Genomic DNA, 23937 nt, shown 5'->3' on the forward strand with positions numbered 1-23937 from the left:
TAAGTCTTATTTATTGGGATTCTACGTGCTTATTTAGGTGGAAGCCTAAATGAAATAAATTTATGTTGACGTTTACGAAACGGCCATGTGGGTTAGTCGTTGGCGATTCCGCCCATGATGGTTATCGAACTCGTTATAATTTAAATAAATTAAACTCGTTAAGGTTAGCGTGACAATATTAACGCGATAAGTTTGAACTTTTCATCGCATACGAGTATCGGAAAATCAAAACAAAATAATAATAATGTTTTTACGCAGACCGATCGCCATTCCGAAACCGTCGGTTATATTTTTCTCGTTTAACCTAATACACGTAATGTGCGTTCTATTAAAATATTATTAAAGCGTGTAAAAATATGGTACATTTATGTACCCATGTATATTGCATAACGTTACATAATGAGTTAATAATAAGCACATCGCGTTACATTTTATAAGTAGAATAATCGTTTTAAGATGGCGTTACTCCTAATTTATCGGCCTTAGTGATTTAAATGAAGTTTCGTATAACGAGTCAAATTCGAATAGTATTCGAAGACATAATAATTATATTTCATCTGGTGTAATAAGTTACAGATGGTTTGATCGAATAATTTGAAAGAGGAACTGGATGTGCATAAATATATTATTAGGTACATGGATAACTAAAAAAAAAGGAGAAAAAATATCATGCACAGTAATTATTTTTATCTTTCCACCTCACTTGGAAGTTTTTACATTATGATAGTTAAGATTACATGACAGTAACGGATGGATTTTTAGATTTTCAGGTTGATACACGTAATTTCATTAAAAATATATTAATAGAAAAATATTTCTTCCTATACATCTGTACATATAATCATTATTACAATATTATTATTGTCGTCATATCGTAATGGTGATGATTATAACTGTAGTTAATGTTCATTTTTTTTTTTTCTTTTTTTTGCTGTACAAGTGATGACCCGGAATTACTCAAAATCGTTGTAACGACGTGTATTTACGTGATTTATTTATTAAATTATAATATTTATGTACCACGCGTCTTACATACAGTTACAAATCTACAATCTAGGTTGGTTGCTGATCACGCTATACTGGTTCAATTAAGTGTAAATCCGCTTAAAACAGACATTTAATAATGACTATTTTTATTGTACACTTGTAACGTAATTCATTGCTGCTATATATTCACTAACACGCACAGACACACACATACATGTTGTGTTTTACAATGAATTATTTTGATTTGTTTTGTCTTATCAATGTGTTTCGAGCAAATTATCCGTCGAACAACAGTGCGATTAAAGGATTCGATAGAGTCAACCACCGTGAGGAAAGAAAACATTTTCTTACGTCTTTTGGGCGTAACGGATTGAGATATGGAGAATTTAAATTCATTAGCGAAAAGTGGAGTTGAGAAAAAAATCAAACACGTGTAGGCCTCTGCTGCACGTGCGGAAAAAATCAGCGGTAATTTTATTTCAGCGTGGAAGTATTAATTCGGATTCAACGAATGACCGAGATCGGAAAATTCGAAAGGCTTGATCGGCCGTTTTGAAAGTCAGATAAAAAAAATAGCATTGAATGCATCCGCCGTCAGGATCTCTCCTGATCTCTGACTACGTATTACGGCATCTATTGTAATGAAATCCGGTCTTACCTTCGCAGTGTGACGTACAAATCACGAGCGATGAATCATATTTTTTTAAACAGATTGATCTGCATTATTCGGAGGTAAACATTTTAATTCTAGTAATGATTTTTCTTTGTTTTCAATACACCACCAATGAAACGTCTTCCCTTTAAGGTTTTAAACAGAATATTAGTGAGCTGTAATGCAATTGAAAATGTTGAATTATTTTAATCATATTATTAAAATCAACTTTAACGTTACGAAATTGGATTTTTTTTTTTTTAGATTCTAAGTGAAACGGGGAATATATTGGGAATTCACTGAACAATACGGGTTAGACATTTTATGATTTCGAATTACTATAAAGGAATTAGGGCTATTTCTGAGCTTTTGACATTTTTGATTTTGTATATTTCGTGATAATCAGAACACAACGAATTCAACCTACCTTATTAAAAAATTTGGTTCTTCGTAGTAAAAAAATCAAAGTATCAACCTTCTTTAGAAATCTAATCCACCCGATCACTTTCACTGGAAATCGTTTGTTTTTTTGCGAGAGTATTAGTAAATTGGTTTCAAGTTTAAAACCCCAATACAGCAATACCGTTCTCTCATCTACGTAAACCACGGAGTTCCATCCTATTTCTCCGTCCATTGTTTATTTTTTTTAATTTTTTTTTTTTTTTTACTGTTGCATCGTTGTACTGATAGCGTGCACCAACACTATCGTAGCATTAAAATACAATCATTCGCAGTGCTCTTTGCCGGCAGATTAAAAATATTTCAATAATTTTTTTTATCAAAAAAAGCTGCGGAAGAGAGAAACGTGAAGCATGAAAGTTCCTCTAGTCGGTTTCGGAAACGATCTATGACCATGGTTTTAGAACCGGTAACCGTACGATCCGTCCGGATCGGCTTAGCGCCGACGGACTGCGTAATAACTGTTTTCGCAAAAACGTCGCTGACGCCGGGACAAACGCGACGTGACGGCGAAACGCTTCGCTCCGTCCGACCGGTATATCGCGGTCGGGTCAGGTTAGGGTCTGGTTTCTAGTCCAATGGTCAAGTCAATGTTAATAACAACAACAACAACAATAGTAATACGACGGTGCGGGTAGGAATGGGTCGGCGCCGGAGATTATGTGCCGTTTTCATCGTTTCGACGAGGAATGTTTACGGTCTCTGCGTCCGGTGCGATGCGATACGCGTACGGCAAGACACTAGTGAACTTCACTTGCAACACGCGTGCGTGCACGTGGACATGATAATAATAATAATAATAATAATAATAATAATAAATAAATGAAATATGTAAATAATAACAGATCGAACACGACTGTTCGTGACGGGGTTCAGTTACATTTCGCGTCGTATATGAATGATAAGAGCATGTACGCACGGTTACGGGTGCGAGTTTCAGCTTTGCGTTGCACCTACATCCAGTGGCGTGCGCAGGAATTTGGTGTGGGGGGGGATGTCATACATTAGAACGTATTATTTTCAATCTTTATTCATTATAATTCTACAAAAAAAATTCAATTCAATCAAGGCGGAAATTCATCCTTTTGACCTTTTACACGAAATTAACTAGTAATTTCTTCTGTAGATAATGGAATATCTCCATGTACATCCATTAACGCAATCCATTTAATCGTGACTGCTCTGCCGTATTTATTAAATACGTTTTTAAACGTTTAAGACTAAAAAAAAGCCCATGGGAGGATATATTTCCCATCATCCACCCTTGCGCACGCCGCAGCCTACATCAGAAGTGATCGACCGATTCCTATCGTTATAGTTCCGTATTGCGAGAGATTACTTCTTTTTGAGATCATCCGAAGCAATCGAGACGTTGAAAAATGGAAATGATCTCATAACGAAGAATTCAAGTTTCCGTGGGTTCGTGGGATTCCGTGCTCGGAAATGTCTTTTCAAAAAAGAAATCAGTTAAAGTTCACATTAATTTCGCTCATAAGGCACTGAATCCTTTTCCGTTTCTGGCTGCAAGGGTATAACTTATTTTTTCTCTATTCCAAAATAAAGAATACTTTTACAGTTTACATTTTATTGGGTAAAAGCAGAATTACGTTTTTTTTTCTGAAATTTCGGGGGGTAGCTGAGACTCAGGCTCAGCACCCTCTTCATAAATACGTCACCCTGATACTAAGTGTACAACGAGTGCGGTAAACGCGATTATTTTACTAGCAGTAGTAGTAGTACATGCTGGACCAAGATCTAGTTCGATCCGGTTTTATTGTTTAAATTGTTGAATTGCATAAATTGCGATGCAGTGTATGATGTAGCGAAATGTTAACTGTCTATTAGACGTGCAACAATTACTATTATTATCCTGGTATCAATAACAACGGAGACGTACGTCCTGCGGTGAACATGACGAACATGTGCGTGATTTCGCACCGGATCCAGATTGGGGTGTGGGCGAGTTACGGGGGCGTAGGTAAACTACGCCCAAATGGCCTATATTTTTTTGCCCGACTTTTTATCGAAAAGGTATAATGTGAACGAATTGTTATCTGAGCTAAAAAGGTGAAATGCAACCACCGCCTAAATTTTTATTCGTGTTAAAAAGATATAACTTAGCCGCGTCCAGTTTGAAAAATTATTACAAAACTTTTAACTTGTTAAAGTCACTATAGTCGCACGTATTTTCAATTATACCACAGACATTTTATTCTTGTCCAAAACCATAGTATACCGTAACAATTCGTTATCGAATAACTACTGCGGCGATATAACTATTACAGGTTATCATTACATCCAGCACAGGTCTGCTAGTGCCAATATTATTTGCTCCGATCAGTGAAGAGTCCGTGAACAACCGGAACAATTCGTGCCGCAGCGCAAAAAGTGTTTGAAAATTATTTCGAATTTTCAATCTCGTAAAATCAATCGGCTTCCAAGTTCGGATGACGTTTAGTGGCGATGTTTAACAGCATTTTTAACAACGGTAACGGTTTGTAACGATATTAAAAAAAAAAAAATTTAAAAAAATACGTGTGCACACAACGAAATATCGAGCTAAGCTATACCGAACTGAAAATTAACGCAGCGTTCAGTCGTATGCAGGACCATAGGCGGGGTTAGAATAGGACCATGGTTGGGGAAGCTTAGCTCCCCTAAATATTTTTCTAGCCCCCCCCCCCCAAATGTTTATCTAGCCTCCACATAATAGACCACCGCGGGCTGCAGGTGTGATAATAAAAAATTATTAATTAGCCCCCCCAAAAAAAATAAAACTGTAGTTGCGCCTATGTACAGGACTACGCACGGAACGATCGGTCGTTGCGGCTAGTCGCAGCTCGGAAACCGTAACTTTACCAGTTCGTAGCGATCATTAAATGGTCGAGAAAAAACGAAACGATTTTTTAACCGCCACCCGTGTGTGCGCACCTCTGCCGGTCTTGACGACGGATCGACCGTCGTCGAACGCGCGCAACGGTCACCGTCGGGACGAACGACGAATTTCCAGACACGTGCTGTTGACCGAATGCATTTCAACATCGCGCTCATCGATCACTCTCAATACTGGTCACGAGAATACCGTTTTTACGATGGATTACTAACATTTCATGTTTTAATCATATTTTTACCGGTCCTGGATTACATTTCATTGAATTAATAATTAAATTTGGTTCTTGTCGACGTTGAACACGTTTTGTTTCCGAAACTTGACAGTTTATATTTTACGTTTTCTCTTTCCGAGTGACGGGTGCATTATGATTGTTTACACATTCGAGCTGAATAATTTCAAATTCTTTGATGCATCAACGGTTATTTATTCGTTGTCGAGTAACACGTGAAAAAAACGATAACTAATGATATTCATCAAACGAAGTAATTACATGTTATGGACAACAATGGGAAACTACCGACACCGTCAGTCGTAATGCAGCAGCAATGTTTTTCGATTTTTTTTTTTTTTTTTTACCGTGAAAAACGTCCGAAATAAAATTAATGAAATGTACAGAATTAAGTGGCACATAGTATTCGTGAAATTCCATAGTCTTTCGGTTCGAATAAAAAGAAATCTACGAATGATTCTCACAAAACTAAATCTAATGTGTACTTGATCATTTATAATTGAAATATATCAGTCCGCTGTGGTGTACGTTGCATACATTTATCACTATAATCAGTCCGCGGTTGTGTTGCAAATTTAAGGTATTTTTTTTTTTTTTTGTTTTTTTTCCAACACTATAGGTCGGTCCCAAAGTTCATTCCACTCGCAGCGTACAATATGATATTATTGGTTTTTTTTTTTGGCCAATGATGCGCTCTAAATTTCGGTCACCGGAATAATTGTGAATAATGCGAAACTCGTTTTGAAATTATGACGCTGGCACATACGAATTGCGCGGTACATAAAAAGTACCTTATTAACATTACGTATTTCAAACTAACACACCGTATTTTATAAATCATAATGTACACACGTGCACAACAATATTTTATGTGAAAATTGAATTATGTATGCGAGTACAAAACGTACGCGTGTACGTATGTTTCTAAAAACTCTACGGTATTTTCTCCGTACGAACGGTCGAAAAAAAAAAAAAAACCATTTCTTTCACCGTTTGTTCATCTTGACCACATACGAGTGTGCGTTGTTCACTAATATAATATATGTATACGTATACATGTGTTACACCCGCGCGCGCACGCACAGTAATAGTACATTAGTACGTGTATTGTATTGCCGTTGAACTCGCTCGAATTTCATGCGTTCACCAACATGTAGTTCAATGTTTTAACGTTTCCGTATAGTTCTGCGACTGCACAATCGCGTTCTCGTCGTCCGAATGCATCTGTCTAGAAATCCGTCTTCGAACCGAGGCGAAACGTTACACCCGGAAAGCACGTGTACGAACGCGGGGCTAGTTGGGTCCCGAACACCCATGTTTAGTCTAGTTGATTCCTAGTGTCTTTCGGGTAGTACACTAGTTCGGTCCATAAAAAAAAAAAAAAAAAAAAAATAAATAAAAATATTTCCTTTCTTATTTTCACAGACTTAGGACTGTCAGTTATCTACAAATTAGAACACGGGTACGTTTTTAAAGTTTCTAATGCATGGTATATGGATTATCAGAGCTTGAAAGTTCTAGCAAATGCATATTTTTCTTGGTTCATCTTAGAACATCCAATGTAAGGTACAAATATGTTTCTCACTACTCGGATATCATACACAACAATTAGTTTTGCTACTTCTCGCATATTTACGGGTTTTATTGCTATTTTGCTGATTTAGGGATTACAGTGCTATTTTCGGGTATATTTTCACATAATGTAGGGAATGATTTTATATTTTATAATTTTTTTTATAATTTTATAATATTTTATTATTTATTGGAAATAAATGGACTTCATCAAATATTATTATTTCATGTTTTCATCGACAATTTGATGTATTAATAGTTAGTGACTTCATTGTTATTCCCTTATTATATGATTGCATTAGATTATCAAACATTTTAATAATCTAGGATAATTTCCTAGGTAAATATATAAAATAATTTAATAATAAGTACATTTTTACTATTATATTTAAGTAATTTAACATTTTTGTTAACAGTTTATAATTATATCAGTCCACACTGAGTCTAATGAGCCCAACAATTTGTAAAATTACATTTCTTTCAAGTTAAATGCATATTTTTTGATTTTTCGTGCTATTTATAGTATATATTTTAGAGTTTTCAAGTGCATATTTAAGAGCTAAAGAGTAACATTTTTAGTGCTACAACTTCCGAGCCTTGATGATTATCAATTTAAAATTAGAATACAGGTATACGGAGAATAAATAAATAAAATGATCGAAAAACGTATACAATTGGTAGGTAATTTTACAGACTCGAATCTATTAATTCTTTAACATTGTCGAGTGTATCAATAATTGTAAGTTATGTGTTTTATTGGCGCAGCGGTCGGACCGAACATTATGGTTCTTACCAGTGGCGTTTTCATTTCTGAGGGGGCCGATTATGTATTTGATTTTTGGGTGGAAAGGAAGGAGGAAGCACACTGTTACGAAAAAAAATACTTTAGCACTATAAGACTTCTCGACAGTCTTTACACCATCAGAAAAATAAGAAACTCAATATTTTTAATGATTTATTATTTTTTAAAAGTATAAAAACTACATTGTAATAAACAAATTTTTTATTAGAGTCACTCAAAATTCACCACATATTTTCTTAAAAGAATAAGCATGTTTTATAAATATAAAATTTTAAATTATCGCATAAGCAACATTCTCAGTGTCGCGACAAATTTTCGAAAACCCCCAGCATTAAGACATATCCATGTTAAAAATAACAATATTTAACAATGGTGTTTTTCATTTCGGAGGGGGCCCAGGCCCCCTCGGCCCCCCCCCATAAATACGCCACTGGTTCTTACAATCGGACCCAATTAGTTGTTTATCTTTATCATAAACATTGTCTGGGACCCGACTCGGAAAGCACGTTAGGTTAGGCACGGTGACGAGTTGTTCGAGAGCAAGCGCATAAGTAACGCTAATGCACGCGAGCACATCGCAATCGAACGAAAACAAAGTCGTAGCAATTTTTTTTTTCACCTCGACGTCGTCTTATAAATTGTACGACAATCGCTGTATCGCCGTGCGCGTTTTATTCCGTTTTTTAAAACCGTCGTTTCATTCGATTTGTTTTCGTTCTCGCCGCATCCGTATCGTCATGATACGTTCTTTCGGGCCTTGTATTTTCGTCGCGACAGTGTTAATCCTGTATGCACACGTATCCCGCGAATATATTTGCGGACACCTATGGAGGGTTGTATGCGTTTAAATATTATAACCATTCGTTTTGTAAAAAATAATAAAATAAAACGTTGACGTGAATGTTTCCGCTAGCTGATCCGTACACGTTTGTATAAATATATAAAAATTGAAAGTTGTGCAAAAATCATTTTCGATCGATAACGCACGATTCGCGGAAAACTCGTGTTTTAATTATCACCGCGGGGAACGTTATCAGAGTAATCTGTACCGAACTCGTCAGAATATATTTCTATGTCAGCATGAACACGAATGAAACCCGTACAGCGTTCTACAGGTTCGTTCGTCCGATGTATAATCCATTTTTCTTTTCACGAATAGAATACTGAAACTTATTCACACAAAACGGATTGGAAGTCAGCGTTTAACGACACCAATTTTCGAATGTTTAGATAATAACTGTTGCGCAGGTGCTCGTTATTACCGTATTAGCTTGTCGATACTATTAGAGTCGCACGTTTTCATAAATTGGACGTGAGTGCGTGACTATTATGCGAAACATGTGTACGGTGTAAACAAAATATTTGAAAAATCTTCTTGCGATAAACCATCTTCTCGGTACAATTCATCGTCCAGTGTTTATCTTCACGTTACAACCTCGTATTCAAACATATCCATACATTTGTTTGGAAAAACTGTTGTGTACAAACGATTGTGTCATTTGAGTAAACTATTATACGACAATCGATCACGTACTTTTGTACGTTACACACATGTGTATTATTCGACTCGTTGTTTTCAGTTTTACAAGAATAGTAGTACTGCCTGTTGTTTTAATTTTCTACACGATTATTGTTGTCTATTACTCGTATAGTCTCGCCCTAAGATAAGATCGATAAAAACTTATAATATACTCAGACGGATATTTCGGGATTTAGTGCACTGGCATGTTTCCACGTCACATCAAAGAAAACGAATTGAAATAATAACATGTAAAAGCAAAAAAAAAACATCAATATAATATTTTACTCATCGGGTCTTTGAACTTATTGTTAATATAATATGTATAAGTGTGTGTGATGTTTAATATACATTTACGGCTGGTGGACTGTATACGTTGCGCAAAAATTAAACGGTACTGAATTTCTGTTATAAAATAAAATGTTCGCGCGCACGTAAAAAAGAATCCACGGAGAATACGAACGCAAGAGAATTTAACGCATGTCACGAAAATGTAAGACAAATCGTAGTTTTTAGATTGGAAACGATCTAAAAACGATGTTCTTTGCACGAGAACATTATACATATTCGTGTATTTCTTTCGTTTCCTTCTACACGTGTGACCGTATTGATCGCGCTCGGACGTAGTCCGTCACAATAACATTAACTTCGAACGATCTACAAAACGTACACGCGTATTACGAACGCGAAATCCAAATCGTTGTATTATTGTTTGTTTCCAAGATCGGTGGAGCGATAAACTTGTACTTAGCTGCGTTTCTTCCCCGTGTATTCGTGTATAACGAGCTCATGCTTGCTGCGCATAACACGCGTTGTTATGTTCGTACATTTACGCGTAAGCGGTGCACAATACGCGGAGTGGCAGTGGACTACTGGGACGAAATCGTGCAAGGACATTCAGGTTTATTGCCGGTGATAATGCGCGTTCCATGTCGGGACGTTGTTTTTTCCCGTTGGCACACTTCGTGTCAGTGGCACGTTTTGTGCTCCCGGACCGAGAATTCGCCATATTCAGAGCAAAACGAGACTTTATCGTCGATCGCGATAGGTCAATTGTGAACGGAATTGTCGCGTTTTACGTGTGATTTTTTCGACGAAATTCTAATTGCGGTGTGTGTATGCGAGTGCGTGTACCCGGTCAACCGTTCTGAAGAGTGGCGGCTAAACAATTTGACCATCGGAAAAATGTAAACTTATTTTTGAACACTTACTTTGCCAGTCGTGTCCGTAGACAGTTCCGTGGTGTGCAAGTCGTCAGCGTTTAAGGACGCGGAGCATGGTTCCTTGTACCTGGACGGACAGGCGCACAGGGGTTGCGTGTAGTTAAGTCTCACGTACACGGCATTGCAAACCTGTGATCGAACGATAATCAGCATTTAACATTCGGTGCACGTACCGGAGTTATAAAATCACAATTGATAATAATATTATTTTACCTGTTGGACGGCGCACTCGGGTAACAGATATATGTGTTGGTTGTGCGGATAATAGTGGTATTTGGTTGGTTTCAAACCTTGGCTAGGTGCTGCTGATTTGTTCGTTTCCAACTGAATATAAAAAAAAAAAAAAAAAATTAACAAATCATAAAACGAGTAAATAATGGATTGAAGAGTTTGCAACGCTATTACGTTGCGCTTGCATATAAACGATAATAATTATTATTGATCTCGCCCAAACTAAGAACACAGGTGCGACTAGAGCTTACATTTGGGGGGGGGAGGCTATAAGTACCAAAGTAACATATACCCACACCTATCTGCTCATTTACGAATAAAGAAATTTTATCATTACTGTACTGGGGCGCAAACTATTTGGAATCATTGGGAGGGGGTAAAACAAATTTTAAATGGGCACAGTATTTGCGCAACAGACCGCGGCGAAGTCCGACTAGACGTATGCGGCCCTGACGCCCCTACCTTTTACGCGACAATCCTTTCCGTTAGGTACACCGTTCTTTTGTTTTATTTTTCTGCACAGGTAGCCGCCGTGACAAATCCGTACGCAGGAGATCGGTATAACCCATGTACAACGTATAACACCGGACGGACCATTTACGCTAGTGGTTTTTAACTTGGGGTGCGCGCCCCCCTAGGAAGGTTAGAAAAGGAAGGCTTTCCCCTAGGAAGGCATGACAAAATGTCAGGGGGGGCGTGAAAATGTTGAAAAAAACACGAAAAATGTAAACGTTGCCGTTTTCTACGCCGTGCCTTGCCGCTGTGTTGTTCACCGCAGTTTTCGATTTTTTTTTTTTTTTATGCAAATAAATAAATTTAATATTAAAAAAAAAACTTCATTGAAGTTGTATTGTTATTAATCCAATAACCAACATTAAAGTGTAGTTTAAATATAAATATTACGCGTACATCAATCTTATAGTAGTGAGAGGGCGGGGCGTGAACTCATAAAACAGTTTTAATGGTGGCGCGGACCACAAAAGGTTGAGAACTCATGGTTTACACCGCGGCTGTTTTTCGCGCGCTGTACTCTGTTTTCCCAAAATCAACGCGTCGCGATTCCGTTCGTTTTCCCGTACGCGAACGGTTCGAATACGTACGCGATGTATAAGAAAGAAAGAAAAAAAAAAACATGGCGTGGCACACTTGAACTTGTTCATTACGCAATTAGTTTCGGTCGGAATTAGTTTCCTATCGACGGATCGACCGATGATTGACGACGAGCCACTTTGATATTCGGCGTCGTATATTTTAATGGCTCGATGGCCATCGAGTGATTTTCTCGTTGCGCTACGCCCGAAACGAAACGCCCGTGCATTATTTTCAGTTTACTGCACCGCGTGTGCATGAATCAGGGCTCATCCTAAGAATTTTTACCCACTGCCCAAATACATCGAACGGTTTGTTTTGTGAAATTTATTTGGATTATAATACTTACACCCACTTCCCAAATCAATTTTAGTTTGATATTTTAGAATTTTGACCTTTCCTTTTAGAATTTTTGAACTGTAAAATATTAAAAAAAAATACGGATCTTTTCCGTTACCACTATTTAAATTTGAACTTGACGGATAAATCAATCATCGAAGTAGCAAAGATTTGTAAACTTACACAATCATTACTTATTAGGTTTATAAATGACACAAACTTCAAATACTCAGTAGAAATGCAATTATTCCATAAGGAATTTTGTGAGGTGCCGCCCGTATTCACAAAGTCAACTGCCCTTTTGATTTTTCCCACTAACCGAATCGGGTCGTATTGCCCGTTAAAGTCAGACCTGGTATCGGTGTTACGATGATCATGGTCACGCGATCGACGTTTTCGAATCGCGTTGCGCTGTAGTTTTCTGCGCGTTCGTGATCTAACGGATTCCGACCGAAACGACACGACACGTACCGACAATTTACACACGCGTTGGTATAAAAAAAAAAAAAAACGTTTACCAGCAGCAATAATCAATAACAACAATAAAATATATAAATTATTGTCGATGTCCGGTCTGATGTGTCGGCTGTGCGCATCGGACATGTGCGTTTGGCCGTCGTCAACTCGCGGAATCGACCGTGTCGAACGGATTCTCCCGATACTACCACCGGTTAGTCCTATCGTGGCAAATCCAAACGCACGTGAAATCATCACGGTTTAATACGTCTATCGTGTGAAATTTCCAGTCGAAATCCGGTGGGCGTGCGAAGGTTTGTGAATCGTTGTGCGACGACGACGGAGACGGTAAAAAAAAAAAATCCCACTATGCATGTACGGTAATTTAAAGCCGTGATCGTAGCGACTGTTCGCAATTCACATTCCGTTGACCGGACGAGTTGACGGGGTATTGAGTATTCGCGTTTTAATCCATTCAAAAGAGTTTGTTTTGAAGACGAATGATCGGCGATTATTTTTTCGACTGCATATTTACGTTTAGTCATCGGTGCACCGGTGAAAAGCTGTTTTGTATTTTTCTTTCTTACCAACAAGTAGAAACATTGTGTTGGATTTCGAGTGATTAATTGCGGCAGCGAAAAATATAAGAACACGTACCTACTAGGTTTTGCTCCAATTTTTTAGCCTCGAACGAAATACGTATACTTATAGTCGTTTCGTACACGTTCCGATGAACATCCGTAATTTATGAAATATTAGCAAATGCGTTATTGTCTATGTGTGATGAATAAAAGTAATATAAAACGCATAATAATTTGAATAGCGTTCAATTTAATGTCGGTTTTCAGAGGAATTAAAATAATATTCAAGTTTTCCAAAAATTTAATTAATATTCATCTGGTACAAAAAAAAAAAAAAAATGATAATAATAATCATCAAAGATAATATAATATAATAATAATATAATAACGGTATTATAATGATTTAGTCATTCATCTCAAATAGTACGGAAATATTATTCAAATGAAATTAAATATAATAGTTTATGAACCTATAATATATTTTTAACGAGTTATTATGTCTTTGCAATTGTTATCAAAAATAATCTTTGGACGATGACTCAAAACCGTTAGGTTTTTTTACTGTGACTATTTAGGGAATTCCTTTCGTGTGATTTAGATTAATTTGAATTACGTAAGTGATCGCAGTATGTTAGATGTATGTATACACATTATGATTGAATATATTTAACGTAATTGTCTCTTTTATTGTGTATCAGAAAAAAAACAGTGTTTTTTTTTTTTTTTTTTTGTGAACGGTTTTTATTTACAGTTTAGACAATTTAATAGACTTGTTTTTTTCTCGTGAAGTATTTTGACATTTTCCTTACACACGAATTAATGGTGAACCGTAAATCGTTCGCTAATCCATGCGTGTTAAACTGTTAAAGCAACAAGTGTGTTTAATGCGTGCACGTGCACACTACGCGTTTGGCGCCAGATTTACTAATAGAGCTGTGTTATTATTATTTTTTTTTTTTTGTATGATTATTAAATTAACCGATGTAAATTGTTGTTATCTTTTCTAAATAGTTACGATCAAAATTGTATTATGCGTTAGATGATTCAGGATGGTGATCGATCACATCATTATTTTTATTATCGTGTTCGAGCGCAATACTTGTTATTGACGTTTTCGACCAAAAAAAGAACAAAAACGAACGAATTCAAATTCAATTAAGTTTTATATCGAAATCCTGTATTGTATGGACCGAGATGGAAAACATTTTCTTCGCATACAAATAATAACGTAATGTGAAATAATTCGTGATTCGTTCTGAACGAAATAAACCTGAATACTTTTTTATCAAACTATTTCAGAGGAAAACAAATTACGGCACTCAACGTAACGAATTAACAGCGACTAAAATCGGGAGAAGTATATAGGTACATTGTTTTTCTTATAATGTAACGTGTTCTCGTTTCGATCATTTTTCGGAGAATCGGAAGAACCGCACGTGTTAATTATGATAGTACGATACGTCGGAGTTTTTATCGTGTAAAAAACTAATCGTCTCCCAAATATTTGTCCCGTCGAATTCTGACGGAAAACAAAGAATGCGATTAAAACGTTTCAAAACGTTTCATCAATTACACAGTTCGAGCATGGTGGCCGGCGACGAGGGAAAAAAGTTCGCCAAGTTTAATATTTCGTCAGTTTTGTTTTCGATCATTGCATAACGTGTACGTGATGTGTGACCATACCGCATTCCGTGATCGTGGTTTGTTGCTCATTTGCTGCATCGCACAGTCAATGCGGTTTAAGTCCAATGAAGTTTACAAACGACACGCAGTCTTCTCGATCAGAACACCGATGACGGCTCGAAGGATTTATAATCGAATCACGTGATTCGCAGAAATGTTAACGGGCGGGTCGACTTGTCACATGAAACGAGTGCAATCGGTTTACGGGTTCGTTCGTTTACTGTACACCAAACACCCGTTACTTGTCCACTAAAAACCTACGAGTTTACCTTTTGGAGAGCAGCGAATTTTTTTCTTCCTTTTTTTGTATAAAAATATTGAACGTTGAGTCGAAAATGAAAGACGTCAAGCCGCCACCGACGTGCTGCACCCGAAGCGATAAGTCCCGCGATCATCCGGTAGGAGTTCTACTCTCGGTTTGGCCGTCCAGCGCGCGTTTATAATCAATAATGATTATACTGTTTATAATTATCAGTAGGTAACATGCGATGTAATTTGTCAAAAAAATTTAACATTTGTAATTGTAATATTATTGTAGTTACCTATTATGTTTTTGTAATAATGACAAACGGTTTTCACAAAATCCAATCTGGTATCGTATTGTAAATATAAAAAAATGTACTTTTGGGACAACTGGTACACGCCCTTATAAACAAATCCCCTGTTTACCCGTACGGGTGAAATATCATGTTCGCACGTACGCAAACTTTCCAGAATCCTCGTGACCACTGGACCGCGTAACTGGGTCGGGTGTAAGTAATTAAATCGGATGGTTTTCGCTTTCGCACGCGTTGCAAACCTAATCGAAGAAACAGCGATCGCTAATTTCGTTGTTTTATTTTTTCAGCGTTCCCGTGTTTTTTTTTTTTTCCTTCTCTCGTTCGTTACTTTTCCATCGTTTTCGATTCTCACTCGCGCAACAAACGCGTCCCTCGGGGGCATTGTTTTCGGCCGAACGGAGAAATCTGGTCGATCGGTCCGTAGGCGCGAACACGACTGCGTCACGACGAGGGGCGGGGGAGGAGAAATAAATTATATCGTACACGCGGACGTGCTTTTGGCATGCACGTCGGCGTGGTGTTGCGTCGGTTACCCTATCTGTGCAAATACGTGGGTAATAATGTTTACGTGCGACCACCGAACGTATGAACATAATGCGAGCGTATAAAAACTAATAAAGAAATACCGAACCGAACGAGATGAAAATAAAAACCGTAAATACATACGGACCGAGATGTTTTTCTTTTCCATTTTACGGTCGTTAATATCGCGGAACGGTACGTAACGGAACATTTATACGTAATTTCGCATACGCGTTCCCGCGCGAAGAATTAACGTCGTTTTGCCGGAAACGGCGCGACGAGTGTCACATACGCTCGCATATCGTATTGTATCATTATCATATTGTACTGTTGTGGCCGCGGACGAGATTTCGAATTCCTTGAAACGCACACGCACGCGGGGGGGGGACTTCTCGCGGAGAAGGACCAAAACGAATCTCCTTCGCGCGCGTACATCAAACGTCGCGTTTCTCGTTTGCCATTTCGATTCGGTCCCGACCACTCGTCGTTGAACCACGTGGGACGGCTGACGGAACGCGTCAAATGTTTAAGAAATGTTCAGGGTGGTTTTTCGAATGAGGCGACGCGTACGTGACAATTTTTTAACACGACGGTCTTGGCATCGCGTTCTTACCGTACGATATTTCTACTACGTTGGTTTCGCAGACGAACGATTTCGCAGATTCGTTAGGATAAAAAAAAAAAAAATATCCCATCAACGCAACAATAATTATGTCTAAACGTCTAATAACATAGGACGAATCGATACGAACACCGGTATGGTTTAATTTAGCGTTTTAAAGTTCTCCGATAACCGTAAATTAGAACACAATCGAACGTGTCAATATAATGGGCAGTAATTTTCTTCTAGACGTAGATAAACGGGTAACCTACCTACGTACACGCGCGTTGTTACGAAAATCGAACGCGTCAAAGTACAATAGTGCACATCAATGTCCATTATAGAACTTATCATTATGCGCCTAATACAAAGTAAAAGTGGGCGTATAATGCTGTACACCATGTAGACCTCGATAGGGTTGGTTAAAATATAAACGAGAGATATAGTACAACAATTGTGTTCGATCGTATATTATTATGTACACATTTTATTTGATATTATTATTGGTTACAACTCGTTTGTACGTATATGGTTATTGTTTAGTTGTCACAACAGTAATTCGTTTTTAAACAATACAGCATACATACATACAAGTATTTTAGTTTTGAAGCACAATATTGCTCTACGATTACTGTACTGAATCTGTTACCCATATATTATTTGATGAATAAAAGACTCGAAAAAGTATTATATGTGTGTAAGTCAATATCATTGTTTAAAATTCATAATATCGTATTTGCGGAACCAATACCAATACCAATATATGATTATGTAGATACGTGTTAACATGACTTTTTACTTATTCCTTCCCAGCTATTCGAATGAAATACGATACTGGAAACCGGCAGTCGATATTGGCGACACAAATAAAATAGATACTCGATAGCGAAATTTTTATTTTTTTTACATTATTATGTAGATACTATCACGAATTGGTTTTCGCTTTTGATTAAAATCCGAATCGTATGCTGTGTTCTAATTTTAAATCACGATAGTTCGTATTATGCACGTACCGCATTCGAAAATCCCGAGAAAAATAAAACCACTCGACATGTAACACTCCCGTTTAACCCAGCGGTTCTGAACGAGGGCGATACACTTCTGGAGCCGAATCGTGCTGAGGGTCGGTGAACTAGGCGTGCCTGGAAATTTTTTCCGGTAGGATTCAATGTCTTTACTATCACGTATTTAAAATGTATTTATTTCACAAAATAATCATTTTGATGATAATCAATTTCGTAGTGCTGCGTAGATCGACTATAGATTATATAAATAACCCTGGAAAACGTTTATGATATTAAACTTATATCGTATAGAAACATTAAGCGATACTTTTTATTTAAATCTCGGGGAGTGAGTGGTTTGAAATCCTCTTCCGCCCATAGCACGTCCCTCACTATCACCACTAATTATTTATTGAATTGAAAATCAGTTGTTGATCCTTTAAATAAAATATTCCGATATTCGTTTTACATAATACCTTATTGATAATAATATCGATTGCACCAAATCATTAAGAGGTATACACTTCAAGATACCACATCCTTCAATTATTGAAATAATGGTCCTTTCTTTATTACTTGTCACCGCCAAAACTATAGTTATTCTCGGTAACTATAGTAACTATAGTAACTAACTATAGTATCGTTTAAGAACTGCAATAAAATTAAATATTTCGATTTATTTTACCATTATCCTAATCACTTGCAATTGATTATATTCAATCAGGTTGAACATTGTTCCTGTTAATAATTGTATTGGTATTTAGGTTTTGGTTTTATTTATAATTTTCTATATTTGCCTTCCACTCGTTGGATATATTAATATTCTTATTATTTTTTTGTTTTTCATCGGTTCACCGTCTCGGCGTCCGTTGCACTCGAGGAATGCCTACACTTTTGCATCAGCGATTTCCATACACACGTAAATATTTATATATAAATACACGTACACGTCGATCCGTGACGCTGCGAGCGCGCAGTACGCGCGTCGCGGGACATTGCACACCGGGGAAAACGCTAGTTGGGTCTCGAGACATTTGATCACTTAAATACGAGTTGGGTCCGCGGTGTTATTCGATAATATTCGAATCGGATAAATTTGGTAAAAGTCGTAATACAAATATTTACGATAAAAATAAAAACGCACAATATTTGAAGTTGAAATCAAACTCATCAAATAACAGTTTATTAATCAACAGTGTTTTAATAATTTTTACCGTTACCTTAAAGTAACGAAAAACAAAATATTTTATTTAATTATTTTGATTACAATTTAAAAGTGCGCAACGGATGACTTAAATACGGAAATTCTTGTATCATTACAACACCTGCATTGTAGGACAGTCATTGGATGTATAATGATAAGACATCGAAAGAACCGATGTAGAGGGAAATACGTAGCGTTTGAAATGACGACATCCCAGTGCATTACTATAAATGTATTCAAGTCGACGTTCGCTCTCCCGAGAGAGTATAGCAAACATTTTGGATGTATCTAGGTCCAATTAATTTTAATTCAACGCCTTTATACCCAAAAAAAAAATAAATATCTTTTTTAACGTAAACAAAAAATCTGGGTATCAAATAAATAAAAAATTAACCGTTACTCGGTTGTTAAGTGAACTTTGCGTTTTCTAAGCTGTTTTGTATTTTGTTTTTATCTTAAGCGAATCGAATACGAAGTTTTGAAAAGAAAAAAAAAAAAAACGCAACAAACGCGAATACAATTCATAAAATGAGAATCGGAAAATAACTCGATCATCCCGACGCGATCGTTGCTCAAGAGGATAATTTATAATTTTAATAAACCGCTGTTTATTTACTTGTTTCAAATGTGTTGGTTTTTAATTAGAATAAAAAAAAAAAAGAAAAAACGGGCAACGTTTCGTGTCCGGTACCGCGTGCGCGCGCGCGCGCAGCCGACCGACGCCCGATGACCCATTTGTTGCACGTTGAAAGTAAATTAAACGAGTGGCGATCGGAGGCGTGCGGTGTTCGAACGTCGATCGGTTAAATAGATTGGGCGTAATAGAACATTATTTGATTTTTTTTTTTTTTTGCTCCTACTTCCGTTGCGCGCGTACGCTTCGAATTGACAATTTTTATCGATGCATTGTTGTCGCGGCGGACGCATTCCCCGGTAATGGGTTTCGCGGCCAGAAGCGCGCGTTTTCCTGACCGCGACCGCGCCGCGTTCGTTACCAGGGGGAGGGGTAGTGAACGTGCGTCGCGGGACTAACGAACTAAAAAAGCTGTCTACGCTATTTCTATTCGTTCCCCGCCTCCCGCGAACGACGTCCAACGGTTTTTGTGTTGGGTTCCGGGTGCGTTTTCGAAGTCGATTCCATCGCGCCTTTTTTTTTTTTTTTTTTTTTTTTATCGTGCTGAACGAGTTCGCGAATGAAATACATCCGTAAGAGCCGGTACACACGACCGACACCTCGTCGTACGATTTATTTACCGTATCAAAATGTTATCGTACGATATTATAAATAACATGGTTGTAAATTAAGCTGTTCGCACGATTACGATAAAATGTCGTACGATAAGATAACCGTACGACGCCTCGAAAACTGTCGGAGACGTTTTAAACTTCTGTCCGATAAAAATTTCGTATGACCAAAATATTTCAATCAAAATGTACATAAACAAACTGATTAGAACACACGAACGATAATATTTATCGTCTCGAAACATAGAAAGTGTTTAGTATCCATCATGTCTTCGGAGGACGAACGTGATTTTTCTAGTGGAGCCGACTCGCCAAAATCAATTGAATTTGTGGAAGACGATTTAAATATTGATATCGACATTCTTATCAGCGAAGTCCAAGCAAGACCTTTACTTTGGGACAAGACTTAAAATAATTATTCTGAGAGGTATTTAAAAAAAGCTGCTTGGAAAGAAATTTTTATTTTATTGTACCCAGATTATAAAAAAGTATCAAGTCAACATCAAAAATTAATAGGCGAGTATTAATTAAATGAGAACTTAAATGCACAACATACAAAAAACACTGCATAGTTCATACTGAACACGTAATTGTTGATGATACTGTATTATAATGTATAATATATGATATGGATCGTACGATAAAATGTCGGTCGTGTGCACCTAACCAACACCTTATCGTACGATAATATTTTAATACGATAAATAAATCGTACGATGAAATATCGGTCGCGTGTACCGGCTCTAAGAGTGAGTTCAGTGTACGGGAAAATAAAAATATGATAATGGTAACGAGATCCGTCCACCGCCGTCCCGAGAGTGTAATCATTACCCGTTCACAGTTTTAAGGGATTTTTTTTTTTTACATTTCACACGAATTCCATGCGATTTCCGTACTATTAGACGGATTTCGGTCATTAGAAAATCTGATCGGGTATCAGAATAGGCGCAGTACGGTTTTTAGCACCCCTGAGTTTACAATTGTAGTCCTCTTGTTTTCAGATCTACACAACCTATTGTAATTAACTTTTAGCATTTCCCATACGTACATTTGTAATTATACTGTATTCTATTGTGCTCATTGTGTATTGCATTGTTGCACCGTACATAAATAAATAAATAAATATCAACCAGAAAAACCGATAGGGATTCAAACCAAAAATATAACAAAAAAAAATATATATATATATATATATATATATATATATATATTTAACGATATCATGTTAAATCAGTACGAATTCTTCGCTCAACGACGGTATAACCATTATACATGCAGAACGGATGGGGAAAAAAAAATTCTATGTATAGGATTTCAATTGGCTGTTATTGATACTATTTACCTGTTGCCCGAGCGAATGCAGTGTATGCTTTGCATTGTCCGTTTTTACATTTTTGACCCAATTGCCGTCCGATTTCTGACGGTGACACGTTCTTACGCACAGTTTTTCAACTAACTAGTGCACTAATTTTTTTTTTTTTTTTATCTACGAAAATACGTGTTTTTGTCGTAGACAACTATACTACCTATTACTGATACTAAACTGTGCGTGTAAAGCTCTGCGAACGCCGGACGACCACCCACAGTTTTACTATTTTTCGCTGTATACTACATATTGTTATTATTCAATTTCGACCATGATATATGAACACGTTGTGCTCGCAATTTGATTACTTGTTCTATTATTAATACTAAAAAAAAAAAAAAAAAAATGAAAACATTTTAAGTGAAATCAAAATAATTTTCCAGTGTAATAGCACGCCAATCACCCGCAGCGTACGGCCGTCGCTATCGTCCAGATGTTGTTATAAAATTTATTTTTATTATTATTATGTTATTGTAAATGTGGACATGATATTATCATTACACTATTGTTAGCTGTTTATCATGATAATAATATTATAAAATAGTTGAACAGTACTTGTTATTTCGATGCAACTAGAAAACCATTGTTTTCGTGTATTTTTTTGTTCAAATAAAATGCACTACCAAGTACTACGACATAAGTATACGTTTTCCAGTATCAGTCTCGACTAACAATTGACTCGACATTAACGCGATCCGCGTACCAGATTTGGGCATTATTCGAATAAAATATTAATCGATTGATTATTTGAATAAAAAATTGTTCTTCATTGATTAATTCTTAATTTTATTATTGATTTTTATTTTTATTCATTATTTTAATTTGTATTATTATTCGTTATTCATTATTCGGAGATTTTTATTTACTATATTTTATTCATTATTTAGTTATTTGTTATTCGTTATTCCCTATGACCATATAAATAATAAATTTAAATCCAAAATAACGATGTATAGTGATAATATACTTATTATTTAGACTTAAATAATATATATAAAGGTAATACATATTAATATATATAATAATTGACAAAAATAAATTAATTATACTTTTATATTTAATATCATTCATGATTTTAACGAATAAATTTATTCTGAATAATTGTTTTATTAACGAATAAAACTATTCAGAATAATTTTATTCTTTATTCAGTACACCACAATTATTCAAAATAAAAAATTATTCTTTATTCATAAATAAATTAGTTATTCAGGCTTTTATTTTTTATTCATTATTTTGATTTGTTTTTGCCCCAACTCTGCCGCGCACATTGAATTTTCCAAGATCGCATAGAAGCAATTAGTTGTTTCATCTTTAAACCACAGAAGAAGGCACACGATCTTCAACACTATGTCGTTTAGACAACAATATTTTTCCTTAAAGTTTCGATTGTACGTAATGCTTAAGTGATGCTAATCATCGTTGCAATCGCATGATATCAGTATTCAATTGTGCCCGTGTTTCAGAACGTTTTTCTCGACAAAAATCCAATGACTACTGACAGTTGAATACTATGCGTGATCTAATCAGGGCCGACTGGCAATTAGCTTTGAATTCATTGATTTGCCGGGAATGTTAAAAAAATGTGAAATTCGCTAAATATTTGAACTATATCATTTCACGTGCGATTTCTTTTGGTATTCGTACAATTCTCATTGAATCGTACAACTAATTATAATATTAAGTGGCCGCTGCCCGCTGATCAATATCGTGTAATTGATAAAATTCTCTACGCTCAACCACACACACACACACACACACACTCGCTTCTAAGTATAAAATTATCCATAACTTTAGCCAAACATTTTACACTTCGTTTAAAGTATATAATTAGACGATTGTAATATTACACCGTTTTGGAATACTCGAAACGCAAAAATATTTTTTACATTTTTATACGCTTGGTTTTTCTGTTCCACGGTTACGTCATTGTAAATAATTATAAGCGTAACGATACGTTTTGTCAGTATTATTATACAATAGAATGTGGCTTTACAATTTATTAGTTCGACAATAAACGTCCGTATATTTGACATACATATTTTCTATTTATTATTTTTCATTATAATTTTTAAAATGTCAATTGTTTGCACGCGTGTAATCCTCTTCAAATTATCATTTTCAGACCAAGTTAATGATTATAAAAATTACTTAAGTGCGGAAATCACGTCTAGTTGAAAGCGTTAACGCGTTGTACATAACTTACGGAGCATGTTTTAATATAAAAAATAAAAGAAGCACTTGTATATTCTGATTATATTTGAATTTAATGTGTATCAGAAGGTAATCAGTTTGTGAACGTTTGGATTTGATACGTAATTCAATTCCTAAATTTTCTTTTGTCTATACTTTTATTTGGAATTTAAAATAGCTGTATGCTTTTGTAATAGAATTAAGATATTTTTAATAGGAAATAGTAATATTCACATTATAATGAATATTATATAGTTTATTCGAAGTTATAACATATAATGAGCCGGAACCGGTTAAAATCGTGTTTGACTAAAACCGGGATCGATATTTTACATTTTTAAGAATCGAAACGATTTGCAATGGTTCCAGACTTTAATAAAGATCTATTTGAAATGTATGTTCAATTTTCCGATCGTGCGACCATCGTCAAGTGGAAATAAAGTCTGAACTCTAATTGAAAATTGTTTTTGCATAATTTGTAAATGAACAGACATCAACATAATTTTTTTTAATTGTTCTAGATTTTA

General features: G+C 36.0%; 1 protein-coding gene across 1 annotated transcript in view; it reads right to left on the bottom strand.

The window, feature by feature from the left end:
* Positions 1–23937, bottom strand: part of LOC112693884 — a 55455-nt gene that overhangs the window by 8175 nt on the left and 23343 nt on the right. Inside the window, exons 3-4 of the mRNA XM_025569139.1 lie at positions 10550–10660; positions 10325–10465 (exon numbers count right to left, since the gene is read on the bottom strand). Of these exons, the coding sequence (XP_025424924.1) occupies positions 10325–10465; positions 10550–10660 (252 nt within the window). The remainder of the gene's footprint in view (positions 1–10324; positions 10466–10549; positions 10661–23937) is intronic.

This window comes from Sipha flava, unplaced genomic scaffold, assembly GCF_003268045.1.
Source record: "Sipha flava isolate LNK unplaced genomic scaffold, YSA_version1 119_pilon_pilon, whole genome shotgun sequence".
NCBI lineage: Eukaryota > Metazoa > Arthropoda > Insecta > Hemiptera > Aphididae > Sipha > Sipha flava.